Source organism: Phallusia mammillata, chromosome 7 (assembly GCF_965637545.1).
Source record: "Phallusia mammillata chromosome 7, kaPhaMamm4.hap1.1, whole genome shotgun sequence".
NCBI classification, from domain to species: Eukaryota; Metazoa; Chordata; class Ascidiacea; order Phlebobranchia; family Ascidiidae; genus Phallusia; species Phallusia mammillata.
The window spans coordinates 2,297,463-2,314,190 of record NC_137258.1 but is presented as its reverse complement, the minus strand read 5'-3'; the positions used below and the strand labels follow the sequence as shown (position 1 = coordinate 2,314,190).

The following is a 16,728-nucleotide window of genomic DNA, read 5'->3' as shown; positions in this document are numbered from 1 at the left end:
CACATACTGATACAGAACATCATGTGGATCTAAAACGCCTTGTATACAGAAGTTGCTCCTTATTTGTGCATGCTGTTGGCTATTTGCATGAAACTACAGCTTCAAACAGCTTTGATATAATGGATGAACTGCTAAACCGTGGAATTAGTGTCATTACTGAAACACTACACAGCAAAATACAATCTTCCTTGGCTGTTGCATGTGAAATTCGGTTGAGAATGTACAGCAATGCATTAAGTCAAGACGACATTCTTCATCAGAACAAGTATTGTGCGATGCCATCCTGTATGAATGAGTTGACAACATGCATTGGAGCCCGCTCAGTAGTTGATTGTCTTAATGTTGCAGAAGAGTTACAAGTGTATGTTATCAACTGCTTTAAAATCAGACATGTTTTTCAGTTAAGTTTGGTTAAAGAGGTACCATTCAATGCAGTGAACATTGCCAAATCAGTTAAGTTGTTTAGTTTTGCTGTGAGACTTGTTGATGAAATTCGGAAGCTACCAGAGTATCAAAATGTCCCTTCCCAATATATATTGCTTGTTTCCTATGCAGATTGCTTGCAAGGGAATGGAGAATACAAAAGATGTGTAAAGATTATCAATACTAACCTTAGGATTTTGCGGAAAATTGGATTCAAGCAAGGAGAAGTTTCAATTTGGTTCATACAGGCTCACTGTTTAATTGAATTGAAAAAATACAAACAAGCTCTAAAGTGTTACAGAAAAGTGAACTTTTTAAAAAATTTTCACATAGTGCCTTTTTCTATGCCACTACGACTTCATATTGGAATGGGTGATTGTTTTAGAAAACTTTGGCGCACCAAAAAAGCATTTAAACACCTAAAACTTGCATATGATGAAGTGAAAGATGATCCCGTAAAAGATAAAATAAGTAATGACTTTTTTGAAGTTTCACAACATTATGCAGTTTGCCTACACCGCCTGGCAATGCACGAAGAATCTAAAGCAGTTAATCAAAACTTGATTGAAGCAAGACGCCAACTTTATGTGGATGAAGAGTCGGATATCGTACTGAACATGGCATTTTTTGATATTGCTATGAGTTTATGCTCTTTAGAAAGGTATGAAGAAAGTCTCAATATTCTTGAAAAGGCTTGGAAATGTGTGCAAAACATCAGTGAAGACATTTATATAGGAGGTTACAGCGCATACATTCGGACAAAAGCTTGTTGTTTGGCAAAACTTGGAAAGGGTTTTGAAGCATTGGATTTGGTGACCACCTATTTTATAAGTGATCGAATGACAAAAGATAGCATTACACAACACTCCGTATGGCAAAATTTAATTAGAGTGTTTGACCAGTGTGGATTTTATGAAGGATGTATAAAGTGTATCAAAGAACCATTAGAATATTATGCACAGCTTAAGCAAACTAAATCTGTTCGTAAAGTGGTCAAGCACTTACAGCAGCAGATTGAAGAGTTTCAAGACAAAATAGACAACTACTCGGAATGTAAATTAGATGAAGATGCAAAACAAATTATTAAATCTGACTTTAAAGTGAAGATAATCCATCTAAGCAATCTTGCTGAAAGCTCACTCAAACATGAAAATCTTGACGAAGCTATCGCTTATTTTAGAGAGATAGAAACACTCCTTCCAAAAGTTGAAGAAAGCTCTTTATCGCTGTTAAAACTAACAAGTGTCAAATTTCACAGTTTTGTGTTTGGTGGCATTTCAGCAAGTCTTATTGGGGAGGGGCAACATCAAGAAGCAGTTATGTACTCCAAAAAGGCTTTTAATTTGCCATTTCAGAATTTTAAGCGACATTTTAATGATGGAAGCATTGATGCAACAGTAGATCTGGTTGAATGTTTTGTTACTTTTGGACGTTACAAAGAAGGACTTGCAGCAGCAAAATATGGCATCAGATTGTGTCAATTTTTGTGTGACAATCCTTTTGTGGAACCAAAGTTTATCGAAATTGTTTCAGCATTAGCAGACTGTGAAGAAATGTTAAAAATTTCTTTTTCTTTACCTTTCGATTGCACACCATCTATATATTACAATGCATCTGAGCGCTATTCAGAGGTAATGGCAGAAAAGAAAAAAAATACCCTGTGGAAGTGTGTAAAAGTAAAATTGTGCTGAAAACAACACAACCAAATGCCTTGACTTATTCATTTCCATATGTCTGGTAAAGTCAACAAAACCTATTTGCACTGCTTAGAAGTGTTACCCTACCATTAAAGTTATGTTATTATCTTAGACTGTAATAAACGCATTAATAAGCAACAGTTTACATACATAAAAGAACAATATTATGTTTTGCCATTTGAACTTTTAACGTACATGGTTGGATGATTTAAAGCATATATTTATGACCTCTAATTATGTTGCTGCGCAGTAAGTGGGGTGTACAAAAAAAATTTGGGATATACCAAGCATATAGAACTACTGATCAAAGACATTATATAAATGTAGTTAATACCTCTTTGTAAACAATACCATACAAGCACTTTTTTATAAAACATACCACATTTGCTTAGTACGAATAGAAATTTATACCTTTTGTTATTTACTGCACTTTTTGCCTTGTCATCTTTGTTACATGTGTATTATGGTGCTATGCAATTTTCAAATGCAAAACAAGAGAGTCTATTAGAATATGAAATCAGTTTCAAATGCTTTTGTTGCAAGATAATTTAGTTTCATTTTTAGTCAGCACCTGGATGCAGATTTTTTTGCACAACCAAAACCCTGGTACATTGTCATTATGTTGTGACATTAGTGTATTACGTTAAGCACCAAACCTTAAACTAAAAAGCAGGAGTATACATAACTCACAGATTTTAGACACAGCCTTTTGTATGGAGTTCTTAAAAGTTTTCATACTTCTCCTCAAAGGAAATAGCAACAGCGCCCTGCAGCAGTCAAACGTTTCGTAACGAACGCCTGCTTTACCCCCCAGAGCATAACGTTGGTGATAAACGATAAAAAGTCACGCAAAATTTACCAACGAGGTTTATTGAAAACTTTTTACGAGCATATGCGAGCACCAACGAAAGAATGGGGACACGCTTTATTACGTCACAGAAGCTGCAATGTTGCAAACGTCTGTTAAAAATGTCTTCCGACTTGTGACGTTAGGAATATCACAAATAGCTCGATGACGTCTGTACAATAGTTTGGACATCTTCGCTTATGCTGTTTCCCAAAAGCAAGTTATAAAACTGCTAAAAAAACAAGGGTTAAAACCATTTTGTGGCAGTGTTTCGTCATCTTCGGCGGTCCCGGCTCCACGAACGACGATACTCTCCTTCGTGACGTCGGTTATGACGTGGAGAGTCCTGCCGATGTCGACGACTCCTTGTCGGGGAACGCGACCTAGCGGCAAAATTGTGTTTAAAACTTGTATTTGGCAAAACAAATCTCAGTAGGGATTTTATACCCACAGTATGTAAACAGAAATCTGTAAATGGCACAATTACTTTGTATCTATGTAAAAGCATATGAGCCAATAAATGATAAGCTGCAGACAGTGCACACTGTTTCGACGTATGGGGTTGTACCCTGTTGCTCACCACAAACTGGAGTGCCGTTTGATGGCTACACTAGCCAATGCGGCCGATTTCTCGTCACCAGCTGCACTGATGAGACCTTATAGGTCGAAACAGTGTGCACTGTCTGCAGCTTACTTTGTATCTGTATCTGACTATTTTTTCTACTTCAACAAAAAATGTGTTTAAATTCTGTATTTGGCAAAACACGTCTCAGCAGTGAAAGGTTCAATTTCACTATACGGTTTTCGTGCGTCTGTAGCCTAAATGGCACAAATGTCCACTGAACTGTTTTAATTACAAACTAGAAGAGTGGCTTTCTGATATACTTCCATTTTATATATTCTATACGATATTTACCAATTTACTATACACATCATTTGATCCACACATGTGATTGTTTTTGTAAACAAAACCTAATGGGTCCCCACACGCATGTTTGTGCGGATTTACGGTAAACAAATGTTGCGGTGATTTTTACATTCTTAAGGACAAATTTTTAGAAAGCATTAACCCAACAATAAAAAAAAATGTTCGTATTCTTTTTGCACTATTATTGTCATATAATTACAAAAACTTTAAAAAAGAACAAAAAAAATAATTTCAATTGATTCTCTTGCTTTGACCCAGATATTGTGGTCCAAGGTCAGGTTTCAAACATATTTTTTTCTAGAAAGCTGTAACAGTTGTGTTACAGACACTTTAAATTAAAAAGCAATTTGCTACAAGTGTATACATAACAAATTGTTTTTCATTTAACTTTGTTTCGCAAAACGAGTACCATTGACCTGTAGTAACCTCTCAGGGTGCACACGCCAAACGACTGTTTGACCTTTTGACACCGTTTTCAATAGCACGCCGTCATTCGTGTTCAACAATACTGTTAAGCCTAATTTATACATGCCTTGAGTATTGACTCCTAAATTGATTGTTAAAAAAACGCTACGTTATGAAGAAAGTTCTGAGCTGTGTTTGTAATACCGACTAGTTGACCTTAAGTAACCCGTGATCATGCGGCGGCCAACCTGACAGCGAGCATTTAAAAAAACATTTATTTGGCAAAAAAGTCAAGTTAATTTTTTCATCTTAACTTTTATTAACAAAGTTTTTCTTGACATATACAAAACCGAAGCACGGTTATTAGGCTTAAATCACGTCATAGGTGTAAAACCTTCGCCAAAACTAAAAATGTGAGTGATAACTTAATAAAACGACATAGCATTGCTGTGCAAAACAGCTGATTTCTAATCACTGAAACGATGTCTCGTAAAACGTCTGTCCGACGTCAAGCTGAGCCCTCCCGCTATCGTAAACCAGTGAGTTACTCTCTTGGTACTTCTGCCTACAGTGTCTTTCTTGACCAAACGAGCGTTAGACACATTTACGTTTCGGGGGCCTGTGGGTGAATCTCTGGGTCATACGGGGTCAAAATTCACATGGACCATCTTTAGACCAATATCTGTAATGTGTGTAAAATTGAAAAAGTTTGAACCATTCTTTCTTGACCAAAACGTGGGAACAAATCCGCGCTAAAAATTTCACGTTTTGGGGGGCTGTGGGTGAACCGAGGGATCAAACGGGGTCAAAATTCACATGGACCATCTTTAGACCAATATCTGTAATGTGCGTAAATTTAAAAAAGTTTGAACCATTCTTTCTTGACCAAAACGTGGGAACAAATCTGCGTTAGAAAGAAAAAAAGAAAAAAAAATATAGACAAAAACAATATGTGTCCCCTTCAGGGAAGGGGACCCATAATTAGCATTAGATCCGCCAACAGTTATGAAAGGCTGTGTTGGTAATGATTTGATTCCGCAAGAAGAGTAAGTTATATCTACTATAATCAGGGTTGCCATACCGTCCTTATTACTAAGATTTGTATAAATGCAAAGATTTGATCAAAAACGTTCGTTTTGAAGTAAAAATTTTGTTGTCCTTATTTTGGGGTTGGTTTCGATGGAAAGCTGGCTATAAAGTAGTTTAAACTAAATAGAAGGTAAAGCAACTTGTGCTTAAAAAATAAAAGCAACAAAATGAAAACATTTAACAAACCTAGACCTTCTCCCTCCTTTTCTATGCCTCCTGTCGTCATGGTGACTGCCGTTGTCATGGCGACGTCGTCGGTGCCCACTGTCACGTGACGAAGTTGACGAGGATGATGATGACGATCGACGACGTCTATGACGTAATAAACAACTTTAAGCATAAACGATATACGCAGTGGTGGAATTCAATTTTTTTGTCAGCCGGTTTTATCACAAAACTCATATTTTTCAGCCGGTTCTGTTACAAAAAGGACATTGACAGTCCCCAGTAATGCTAACCGGCTCGCTGATCTCATAAAATTTCGCAAGACGGTTTTATAGAACCGCTGCGAACCGGCTGAATCCCACTACTGGATATACGTGAACAAACGAATTCACATACCTCTCTTCTCTCCGTCGGCCTTTTTTGTTGCCTCTCTCGTCTTCGTCTCTTTTTCGGTCACTGCTTATGACGTCATCTTGAGTGCTGTCCGGAGTCGACTCGTATCTTTTAATAAATACGCGGTAACAGTTATTACGGAAGATTTAAACAGTCACAATCTAAAGGCAGTGGTTTACTGCCGTTCACGTATCCCTGGGGGTCCATAAATGCAAAAGTTTACAAAAACATGAGTTCAGAATATTTTTGTAGTGTTCCTTCACTCAAATAGATTAATGAAACAAGATTATACCAAAAAAAGTTGGGGGCCACTGCCCTGAGATTCATATAGTAACATTGGCTAACCTATACAGCCAGGGCATCAGCTGCACTGTTGCGACTTTTTGTCGGTCGAAACAGTGTGCTCAACAAAATTGACAGGTTCGACACGCTTGGCGAAGCAGTAATTTTGAGAAAATATTGCGAGTACAAGTTAAGCCCAACTTTCCATCTTCCGGACTACGAAACACATTTAGTGCTTGTCGTTTTGACTTTTTGCAGCACTAGTGGCAACTTATTAGTGTTTTGCAATTGTAGCCACAGGCCGCCCAATGATCTTTAACAATTTTTAAAGTCGTAGAAAAAACTCACGACACAAGTCCACTCTTCTCCTGTCTTCCCGGCTTCTGCTCCTGAACATCCGGAGGATCCTCGGCGTCCGACTTCGTGGTGGAATCGGGAAGTGGAGGGGGAGACGCTCGGTCCTTCTGGAACATGGAGAGGAGACCGGATGCTGCTGATGAAGATTGAGGAGCTCCCGCCATGTTTAAAGCTGAGAGGATCGTCTGCAGCGGATTCTTGGGCGGCTCCACAGGAGGAGTGGGAGTAGATTTATCCTCCTTATCTTTTGCTGCTCTTCTCGCGGCGGTTCGAGGATCGACTCTTTGGGTTTCCTGAATAATAAAAGTCATGTTTTGAGATGGACCAAGGGAGTGGTTACCAAACTTGTTCGATGGCCGAAAATTTGTCAAAACCATTCGTGAGTCATTAAGTACACAAGTATGAAAATCTGTACGATTTCATGGCCACGAGCTATTTTAACAGCGTATTTCATCAAATGATTGTCAACTAAATCCTCTGGAGCAGTTGCTGTGCGCTTTTGCTGCTTTTTAATCTTCAATGTTATGCGCAACCGAAATAAAAGTCACACTGGGGCACATCGGTTGAAAAACACTGCATTATGCGAATTGCAGCAGGTTTGAATCAAGCATCTGCAAACGCGAACAGCGTTCTTTCTAAGCGTGATTTTAGCTCAAGCGGCCAAGTTCAACAAACCACATTCATTACCTGAGGAACCACTGCTGTCGACTTTTGAAGGTTTTCTTCCACTTCGGCAAGTTTAGCTTTCTTTTCCTCCAATTCTCGTTGCATTTTTTCCAAATAGGCCTTGAACACAAAAGTTGTAGAGTTTAAGGAACAGACATATATGATGTGATGGTGCTTTTTAGGTAAATAAATATTCCTTCACCTGAAACTGTCTGATTCTGTTTTGACCAAGCATTTTATCGTCCATTGAGTTTGCTGTTTTATAGTTGAACTAGAAGGGTGGCTTAGCACATATTGCCCTTGCATATACACTATAACCTATTTTAAAACATAAATATATTTCCTATGCTTATTTTGCATTGGGTCCCATATTAGTCACCGTCTTTTATAACTTTAGTCGTTTCTGCAGGCAAAAACTCATGGGTCCCCACACATGCAAAGTTGTAGATAATGCATTTCAAGAGATAACCATGAGAAAGTCGGGTGTTGTAAGGTAAAACACAGTGATCGGCACTGGGCTTAAATAATAATACTATGTAGAATACAAACTATAAAATTAGAATCACCCCAGATATTGGTTAAAGTATGTCCTATTTAACGTTTTAAAAAAACTGACCCATTTTAGGGGGCTAGTAGGGTAACTAATTGGGTTCGACACACAAACTAAAAAATATATAAAAACCACAATGACTCAATCAATAGTACTGCAAAATTTCAGCTCAATCCGCCAATGTTTAAAATTTTGACCACTAGAGGTGTTTTGAGCAACAACCGATAATGTTTCTGACGTCATAGGGCTGTTAACAAGCCCCTAACTGCCATGGCGCAAAAACGACCACCAAGAAACCCACCAACGAGCAACAAACAACTGGTTGCCCTTGTAACACTATTGCTCCAAAGAAATCTTTCGTTTGTGGTGCCCAGTACCATACAAATACCTTTTACACTTTAGGGGCTTGTGGGGTAAATGTTAGGACTACAGGGTTGAACACAACAATTGACACCTATAAATGGCATACTATACAAGAAATCCAAATTTCAGCCAATTCTGACACTGTTTAAAGACTCACCCATTTTAGGGGGCTAGCGGGGTAAATACTGGGGTTATCAACAAAAACAAAGTGGGATGCACATCTATATGAATATATCTACCATCTATGTAAATTTCAGCCAAATCCATCAAACATTTGATGGAAAAACGAGTCGGACAAACTTCGGGGGAAAAATACCCATTTTAGGGGGCTAGCGGGGTAAATACTGGGGTTATCAACAAAAACAAAGTGGGATGCACATCTACATAACTATATCTACCATCTGTGTAAATTTCAGCCAAATCCATCAAACATTTGATGGAAAAATGAGTCGGACAAACTTTGGGGAGAAAAAAAAAGGAAGAAAAAAACAAGAAAAACAAACAAACAATTTGAGTAAAATCAATATGTGTCCCCTTCAGGGAAGGGGACCCATAATAAAGGTAAACAGTGATCGTCAGTTTAAGTCATGCTGTTCGTGGCTTTGACCCTTTGCTTTGACTGTTGTTTTGATACATGATATAATGTCCGGGTTTTTTCCCTTCTTGTATTTCACCGATTCCAGTAAGACCTAACCTAACTCTTGTTTTAGGGCGGGGAACTGCTAGTCGCGTGTACAACGGATAAAAATAAACAGTAGCTATAGTTTGCCGTTTCACTTTGCATGTCGCTTCTAATATTCCGTTTTTAAAGTTTTGTTGACAACTAAACGCCGCACAAGTTTTTCTGCTGGGCAATGCATACACGTGAATCTAGTTCGTGCCCATAGAAAGCAAAAATTTTAATCACCTGCTTCTCGACAAGCTCATCCACCTCCTTGGCATCTTGCTTCTTCATCATTTCGTCATCTTCCTCCGGATCGTAAGGAGCATCTTCTTCTTTATCCGGGAACGCTGTCTCCGGATCATACTCCTGCATCACAAGAGGAAGAATTATAAAATCAGTAAAGATGTGGATTTTAGAGTTCTTTGTAGAAAAACAATAACATAGGGAATAATTAAATGCAGTTCCAAGTATCTGACCTCTTCTTGTTCGGGGTCATAAGGTTCGTCGTCGTTCATCTCATCTTCTGCAACAGCGTCTGTCGGGTCGTAATCACCCCCGTCATCATCTTTTTCCTCATCTGTAAGAAACAGAAACATATATTTATGATTTCCTTCATTTAGATTTAATTCAAACAACACGTCCATATTGGTGCGCTTATTTCTTACAATTATTAAACATATTCAGTAGCAGGGCTTAGAGAAACCAATCTCGTTAGTAAATATTTTTATTCCACATTGTGTCGATGAACAATATGATAAATATCACACTTTTATTCATACCAACGTTTGTCACAAACTTTGTTAGGGAAAGAAAATAAAGCATTTCGTATTTTACGTGCGCTGTACTGCATTTTAAGGGAAAAAGGCTGGTGTCTTTCGGTGGAAAAGCCCAGCAACCCTACGCGACGGGCTGGGCGCTCACGTCGTGAAAATGTCAGCGCAAACACACGCAAGCACACACGCCCTCTCTTCAGCTAACTTCGACCGCGTTACGCATGACTAAGCGCCTATTTTCTCCCGCGCTTTCTCTTTCTTTCTCCGGGAGCGCCGTCACGCCACGATTGGAGCGCACGGCGCCATTGAAACCAAGTGAATCCGATTTTTGCTTTTTGCTGTGCGGAGCGTACAGTTGTTTTGTTAAATTGCGTTTGGAGCTAGTTAAACAGGCAAAAAACTGGAATCATTGCTTAGGCCTCCAAGAAAAGGTTTACTAAACAGCATATTGAGTCGTAATATTAGTTTGTATTTAGTGCCAGACCAGAGTGATTGTATTAGGTATATGCATTTCATTTTGCGAACTTTTCCTAGTGCTGCCTTTTCAACAAGAGGCTATTGTTCACTTTGTTTTCCGCAGTGTAAAAAAAAACGATTCGCTTTTTGCGGGGGAGAACTGGACATTTTAAAACTTAAAAAAATATGACAAGGAGGCAAGATCCATATATATACGAAGCATTATCATTTAGCACTTTGAAAGCAATTTCACCTACCACAATAAAGTTGCCAATTAGCTTTCTTTTGACAAGTTATGCTGGCCTGTAAAGTTTGCCGCGGAAAGAAAATTTAGCTTGTTTATGCGCTGCGTGCTTGAAAAGTTTGAGATCCACTGGTTTAGGTCTAACAACGCACCTTTGATTTTTCGTGTAAGTAACAAATCAAATTACAGGCTGCGCTAGGCCAAAACCGTCGCTCTCCACTGCTATGCTTGAGTACCCCTTTTAACTCTCAATTTTCGCAGCGCCTGGATTGAAAGCACGAGTTCGATCGCTATGCGCTACAGCCGGTTTCCTGCGCATGTTTGCCACAATAATATAGTCGAATTGTTTCGTTCAGCTTGCTACTGTCAGTGGTATCTTGCTTGAGCATTACCACAATCTTATTAGCGCACTAAATATTGTCGAAGTAACCATTTTCTAAATCACCCTCTTTTAAAGAAATAAAACAGTTGGGGTGTAAATCTGTTTTAGATTTATTGAATATGGTTTGGAGTTTTGGTACAGTGAAATTTAATTAGTCACCCACAGTTATGTAAATCACAGTACGCCAGGTTCTTGGAATGTGTCACACTTAATCAGCCGGCCCTCAAGCATTACATATAAGCCGTAGGCTAAAAAAATACAGCTTGCGGTGGGATTCGAACCCACGAAAGGAATCTTTCCCAAACTCGCGCTCTACCAGCTGAGCCCGTCGAAAGTCGAATCACAAGCACCGTTGCCTGCCTCGTATGCTGCACATGTCAGCTTCGTAGTCAGCCAGATAACATTTCAGGGCCGACCCCAGTTATAAGTTTATGTCCGCACTTGTGTATGTGGTTATAACAAATGCAGATCATTCATACTATGGCGGTTTATTATTAAAATACCGCAATTTAGCACCAATTTAATGTAGTCGTATGTTTAGGAGAAATCCTATTAAGACTTGCAGACACAACATGGACGAAGCAAGTTATATATTGTTGGCTAAAGAAATCGAGAAACGCAGGAACTTGTACGATCGAAATGACCCTACTTACAGCGAAAGATCGATTAAAACCAAATCGTGGAAGCAAGTGTCCGAAGCTATGGACATGCCTGGTGAGTGACGTAGCATTTCAATGCGGGTTCGCAAGCAAGTTTTGTGCGCTAAACCGTACTAGTGAAATTATTAGGTCTGAAAGTTAGATTTACTAACGTAAATCACAACAGAAGCAAAGTTCACCACGAACTAAGCCCAACCCGACCCAAATAGCCCAAAATGCCTGGCCCGATATACAGCCCTGGTACATATCATTATTGAGCAAAAAAAGCCCTTGTATAAAGACACCCACTTTATTAACATCGCTATATCTCAGTGAAGGAATGTCTGAAAAAGTGGAAAGGTCTTCGAGACAAATTCAGACGCGAGAAAGCAAAGATGGACGAATTGCCAGAAGGAATCGACACATCAGGATATTGGTTCATGTTGCCTCACATGAGGTTTCTGCAGCCGTTTATGCACAGTCGAGGGTAAGTTGCCTTTTACAACTGCTTTGTGGTAAATTATAACTCCTGAACTCAATTCAAAGGTTTATGTCTGGCCAGCATTCTGAATTGCTTGGGATTGCTAATGTATAAACTGAACTATATAGTCACTCATTTTACATATACTGGTATCACTCTTACTGATAAGTCAACTACCAAGCATACTGCATGCCCCTTACTAAACTTATGTTGGTAAAGCTGGATTTATCAATGTTACAAATACCACATATTTTTTGTGCTACTCAAGCATAGAACTGCAGCCTTGTACCACGTCCAACGTGTATCACAGGCAGGACATTTCAGAAATACATTCGGCCTTTATCGCCACAAACGGAGCAATCGCCGAAATTAAGGAGATGCCGATTGAAACAGGAGCATTCCCGACCGCCAATGATCTACACATTCCACTTAATCTGCCGGAAATTTCGCAAATACGAACTAAGAAGCAAAACTCGAGAAAAAGAAGGAACGTGGCAACGCCCGAACCAGAAGTTCGTCCACCACCAGTTCATGAACCAATGCCAGGTAGAACTTAAAAAATAAGTCTAATAAATAGACAATGTAGAGCTTAAGTATGTCATTTAAATTTGAACGATTTTACTTCTTAACGCTTAACTTATAACCGACTGAGCTACACAAGCTAAAACCGACGACATAATTTAGGTACAGATTCTCGCATTATGGAAGTGTCAAGTCCAGATGACAAAGCGGATGCTCTCTTCTTCCAGTCGCTTGCTGATGAGATCAAACATCTTCCGAAGAAGACCAAGAGCGACCTTAAGTTGAGAATCATGACTCTCGTTAACGACTGCATTCAAGACGTCTACGACACCTAATGACTCACCACCCTGACAGTGGATGACTCAGCATCCTGATTCATTATGACAAAGCAAATACTGTTGGTCATGACTGGTGGATATTTCCATCCTGACACTTGCTGACTCGGCAATACTGACACTTGCTGAACAATATCGATATTTGCTGATAGTGTTGATTAATCTCGATCACACCTTGCCACTTGATGCTGGCTGGGACTTTGTTTTGTCAAAAAATTCTTTTGTTGTTTGTGAAATAAACGTTTGTCGAATTTTTCCGACATCAGTTTTTTATTATTTTCGTGCTTTTTAAGTTAGTGCTCGCAAATAGGGGTATCACAGCGTCATGGCGCGTTGGTTTTTAACTGGAAGTTTGGCGCAAGATTGCACCATTTCCTTTTGTAGCAATAGAACAGAAACACAACATACTCCGAAAAATGATTAGTCTCTTGAAATGCGAAAGATGCGTTTTGATGAAATATGTCGCAGCAAACAATGAAATTTTCCGCATTGACTAATTGACTTAACAAAATCCCGTAAATATTAGTTTGTCACGTGTTGTTTAAATTTATGTGACGGTCTAATGCTGCTGAAATCCCACTTACCGATCACTCCAGCTGATGGGGAGTAAGGTTGCTCGTTGCTCTCCTGCTCCTAAAACACAAAATATCACGAAATGAATAAATATATATCACATACTTCACAGTAATATGTATACGTTATAAAGGGTTAGACTTGGAACAAATTTTTTGTTTTGACGAAAAATCAGCTTACGTCTTTTAGTATTTGACGTAGTTTTTCAAGTATGCTCTTGCCATTACCAGGCATACCAACAAAACAAGATGTAAGACGAAAGTAATAAACTACATCATACACTGTGAGTTCAACGTCAATCCCATTAATATAACGTAAGAGAACGTATCTTCGACAATGCTGGAAACGAAACATACAAAACGACAATCTAACTGGGCAAAAAAGCAAACTTTATAACAAGTAAGTTGATGAAGTTAACATCCCTTACCCGTATACTCTGTTCCTCTTCTGAAGCTTTTCTCATGAAGAATCGGAGCGAAGGAGCAAGAGATTTGTTCCTCTCGAAGAGAGATCCGGACTTTGATGAGGATTTTGAACCAATCTCTTCATCAGTAAGAGGAACTGGAACCTTATCTGCACAAACAGAAACCACATTATGTGACTTGTAGTTTAGAATACCTATTAAAATTGCGATTGATATCACGTTTACAACATCAAGTAAGCACAGAATGCCAAACGTAGTCATTTCAAATGGAACGATTTGTATTTCACTCAAGTACTGCTGGTGCCAGTTAGATGTAAAGCAAAGACCTGTTTGTAATAACGCGTATTGGTATTAATTACAAGCGGGAAACATCCTAAGAAGTTTCGGCCATGCAATGTTTAAAACAGTTTTCAACAAAGATTAAACAAAGAAGCGACGTACCAGGAATGAGAGGTTCGTCATCCGGTTCGTATTCTTCCTCTTCTTCTTCTGCATCTCTTGATTCCTTTACCTGCTCCGAGACTTTAGTTTCCGTCTCAACCACTTTCTGTGTGGGTTTCTTTGCTTCTGGAATCTCCCTACACAAACGGGTAGAAACATGTAAGCATGTGTTTGCGTAAAAGATAGTGAGATCATCTTTTCTCAATTTGGGATATTCAGTGTAAATCGAACGTTAACTATGAGGCAAAGGTAACCAAACACTTCACAATAACATAAAAAAAAACTATTTCAAATTCGACAACATGCGCCTGGTATTCTGTTACGCCATCATTACGTCATAGGTATGTGACGTCATCATTACGTCATATGTGTGACGTCATCATGCAAAGTTAACAAAAAAATGTAACGTATTTGTTACTCACGCGAAAGAAGCTTGTGGCTTGAGAGCTTGCCTCACGATTACTCCCAGAAGCATGGAGGGTCGGTTTAGTGGAAGAGCAGCATCCAGGTCCTCCCCGCTCTGTGTCTGCATCAGCTCGGCAGGGATCGTTTGGGATTCGAGGAGTGGGATCAGATACATGTCTTTCAGGAGGAGACGATCCTGGTTACTCACAACGCCGAACCTAAACAGCATGTAAGAATGTGAATACTGAGCGCAGATTTCAATGTTGGTCATGGTACAAAGATTTTATGAACAGCTTAAGTTTCAAGACAAGTTTAGCCACAAACTTACAGAGACAGTGACAATATAAGCGTTTAGCAGTGTGTGTTGATGGTACAAGCATGAATATAATCTACGTTCACCAATAGTGTTTAGTTTTTCCTGTTATTGTTGAACATTGTGTGTTGTTTAAAATTAGATCTTAAATCACTTTGTTAAAAACATAAACATAGAACGCTTGCGGGCAAAGGCACTAAATTGTCTTGTTGTTGTACAAGAACTGCATTTAAAAAACTGCCTGTTTCTAAACTTGATTTATTTTTTCATTCACATTGCTAAAACATAGCCTAAAGGTTGTAGATCACTGGCCCAACGCTCTTCTACAAATTTTTTAGGAATGCCGTCGAATCTCTGGTAGAGTTTGTGTTGTTAAGAACCACTAGGCAGCGCACATTTACCTCTTACGACTGCTGAAGTATGACAGCATAGCTACGTAACCAACTCTGTCGTCATCAGACGCGGCGTGGAAGCGAATTATGGAGAGTTGCTTTGTGGGTAACGCTTTGACCTTGAGCAAGTAATCCCATACGACCTTGGGATGGATTCTTCCTCCCAACACAAGCTTCGAAGGCAAATCTATGTCCAGGTTTTCACAGTTGCCAGTTACCTTTTGAAAACAGTTTGTTTGGTCAATATACCAGGCCACAGGATTGTAAAAAGTGACATATATCATATGTTAATTACTTTGTAAAGTGCATTATCAGTAACGCAAACACAAAGCACAATCAGTAAGACGCATGTTAACAGTAGCAAATCAGGTGTTCACTACTCAGTAATTTGGTTAACATTTTTGCGATTCATCGGCATAATTTATAAACTAATTATAATCTGCAGCAGTGGTTCCCAATTGGGAAAAAATTCCTCCCAAAGAAGGAATTTTAAAACTTGATTTTAAACAAAACTTTTTTAACTTTGCGTGTGGTTTGTAAATAGACACTTAAGCTCTGGGAATATTACTTGTTCAGTTGATAAAGGCCCCAATTTTAAATGATCTTTGTCTGATTTAGCATCTACCATGTAGTATATTGGAGGGAATGAAAATGTTTTAAATTGTTAAGGGCAGAATTGGTCAAAAAGGGCTGGGAATCACTGATTTACAGTTCGGGACATAATCATCTAAACTGTTTTTATTCGCTTTACAGCTAGTTACTGGAGGACTGAAACACTTCTTTATTCATAAAAAATATTGCCAAGGCTTACCGGGTATACATTGGCTTTAAAAGTGGAAAGCTCCAACATACTGATGTTGCCCGACCAGATGAGCTGAGATCGGGATACTTTGCTCACTGGAGGAGGAGAGGAAGAAGAGGGAGGAGTAATCTTCTCCTTTTGAGCGGGAGGAGTCACTTCTTTACTCTGCTCCTCTTTTACCACGGGATCATTTATCTTCTCTTCTTCCTTTTCCGGGAAGTCTTTCTTGGTTTCTATGGCAACTTCGTCGCGAGAGGAAGGAGCAAGATCAGAGAGAGGAGGAGGAGCGGGGAGGACCGGCTTCTTCTTCACTTTCTTTTTCTCCGGAGTCGGGGATTTTGATCTCTTCTGGAGGAAAGATGACGGAGAAAGGCTTGGATCATGTGACCGACTGTCGCTTGCAATCCGGTGAGTTTTCGATTTCTTTAGTTTTCTACGAAGAAAAACTTTTCTAAGAAAAAAACTTTTCTGTGAAGTAAAGTTTGCAAAAAAAGTTGGACCGGTATCGTAAAACTTTGCAATTGAAATTGAAGGTTTATTAAGACGCGAATGCGTTCTTCACATTAAATTGTCAGTTCTTTTGTGGAACAACAATATCCTCAGACCGAAAAGTACTTGTATGTTTAAATTAAACAATTAAAAAAGTTCAACTAAATAGTGTAACAAGTAAAAAATCTCAGATCTTTTCTTGTGCGTAAAATGCATTTGCTAAGAGACC

General features: G+C 38.9%; 2 protein-coding genes across 3 annotated transcripts in view; one reads left to right on the top strand and one right to left on the bottom strand.

The window, feature by feature from the left end:
• Positions 1–2,974: 2,974 nt before the first annotated feature.
• LOC145238524 (uncharacterized) overlaps positions 2,975–16,728 on the bottom strand; it is a 47,419-nt gene continuing 33,665 nt past the window's right edge. Inside the window, exons 27-39 of the mRNA XM_080101718.1 lie at positions 16,020–16,443; positions 15,218–15,426; positions 14,521–14,721; positions 14,099–14,235; positions 13,661–13,806; positions 13,245–13,293; positions 9,306–9,406; positions 9,073–9,195; positions 7,274–7,372; positions 6,578–6,879; positions 5,951–6,055; positions 5,576–5,701; positions 2,975–3,350 (exon numbers count right to left, since the gene is read on the bottom strand). Of these exons, the coding sequence (XP_079957844.1) occupies positions 3,242–3,350; positions 5,576–5,701; positions 5,951–6,055; positions 6,578–6,879; positions 7,274–7,372; positions 9,073–9,195; positions 9,306–9,406; positions 13,245–13,293; positions 13,661–13,806; positions 14,099–14,235; positions 14,521–14,721; positions 15,218–15,426; positions 16,020–16,443 (2,131 nt within the window). The 3' untranslated portion in view covers positions 2,975–3,241. The remainder of the gene's footprint in view (positions 3,351–5,575; positions 5,702–5,950; positions 6,056–6,577; positions 6,880–7,273; positions 7,373–9,072; positions 9,196–9,305; positions 9,407–13,244; positions 13,294–13,660; positions 13,807–14,098; positions 14,236–14,520; positions 14,722–15,217; positions 15,427–16,019; positions 16,444–16,728) is intronic.
• LOC145238527 (uncharacterized) lies at positions 10,716–12,920 on the top strand. 2 transcript variants are annotated; one of them, XM_080101721.1, is made up of 4 exons: positions 10,716–11,398; positions 11,656–11,809; positions 12,072–12,349; positions 12,488–12,920. In XM_080101721.1, the coding sequence occupies exons 1-4, from the start codon at positions 11,218–11,220 to the stop codon at positions 12,658–12,660; spliced, it is 786 nt and encodes a 261-aa protein (XP_079957847.1). In that variant the 5' UTR covers positions 10,716–11,217; the 3' UTR covers positions 12,661–12,920. The 2 variants fall into 2 exon arrangements, with proteins under 2 accessions (XP_079957847.1, XP_079957848.1); XM_080101722.1 differs by having other exon boundaries at positions 10,721–11,398; positions 12,114–12,349.

Excerpts from the sequence above, each read along its gene's own strand:
- LOC145238527 (XM_080101721.1), top strand. The coding sequence starts at position 11,218 with ATGTTTAGGAGAAATCCTATTAAGACTTGCAGACACAACATGGACGAA. Across the intron at positions 11,399-11,655 it reads CGAAGCTATGGACATGCCTG|TGAAGGAATGTCTGAAAAAG; the intron begins GTGAGTGACGTA and ends GCTATATCTCAG. Across the intron at positions 12,350-12,487 it reads AGTTCATGAACCAATGCCAG|GTACAGATTCTCGCATTATG; the intron begins GTAGAACTTAAA and ends GACATAATTTAG.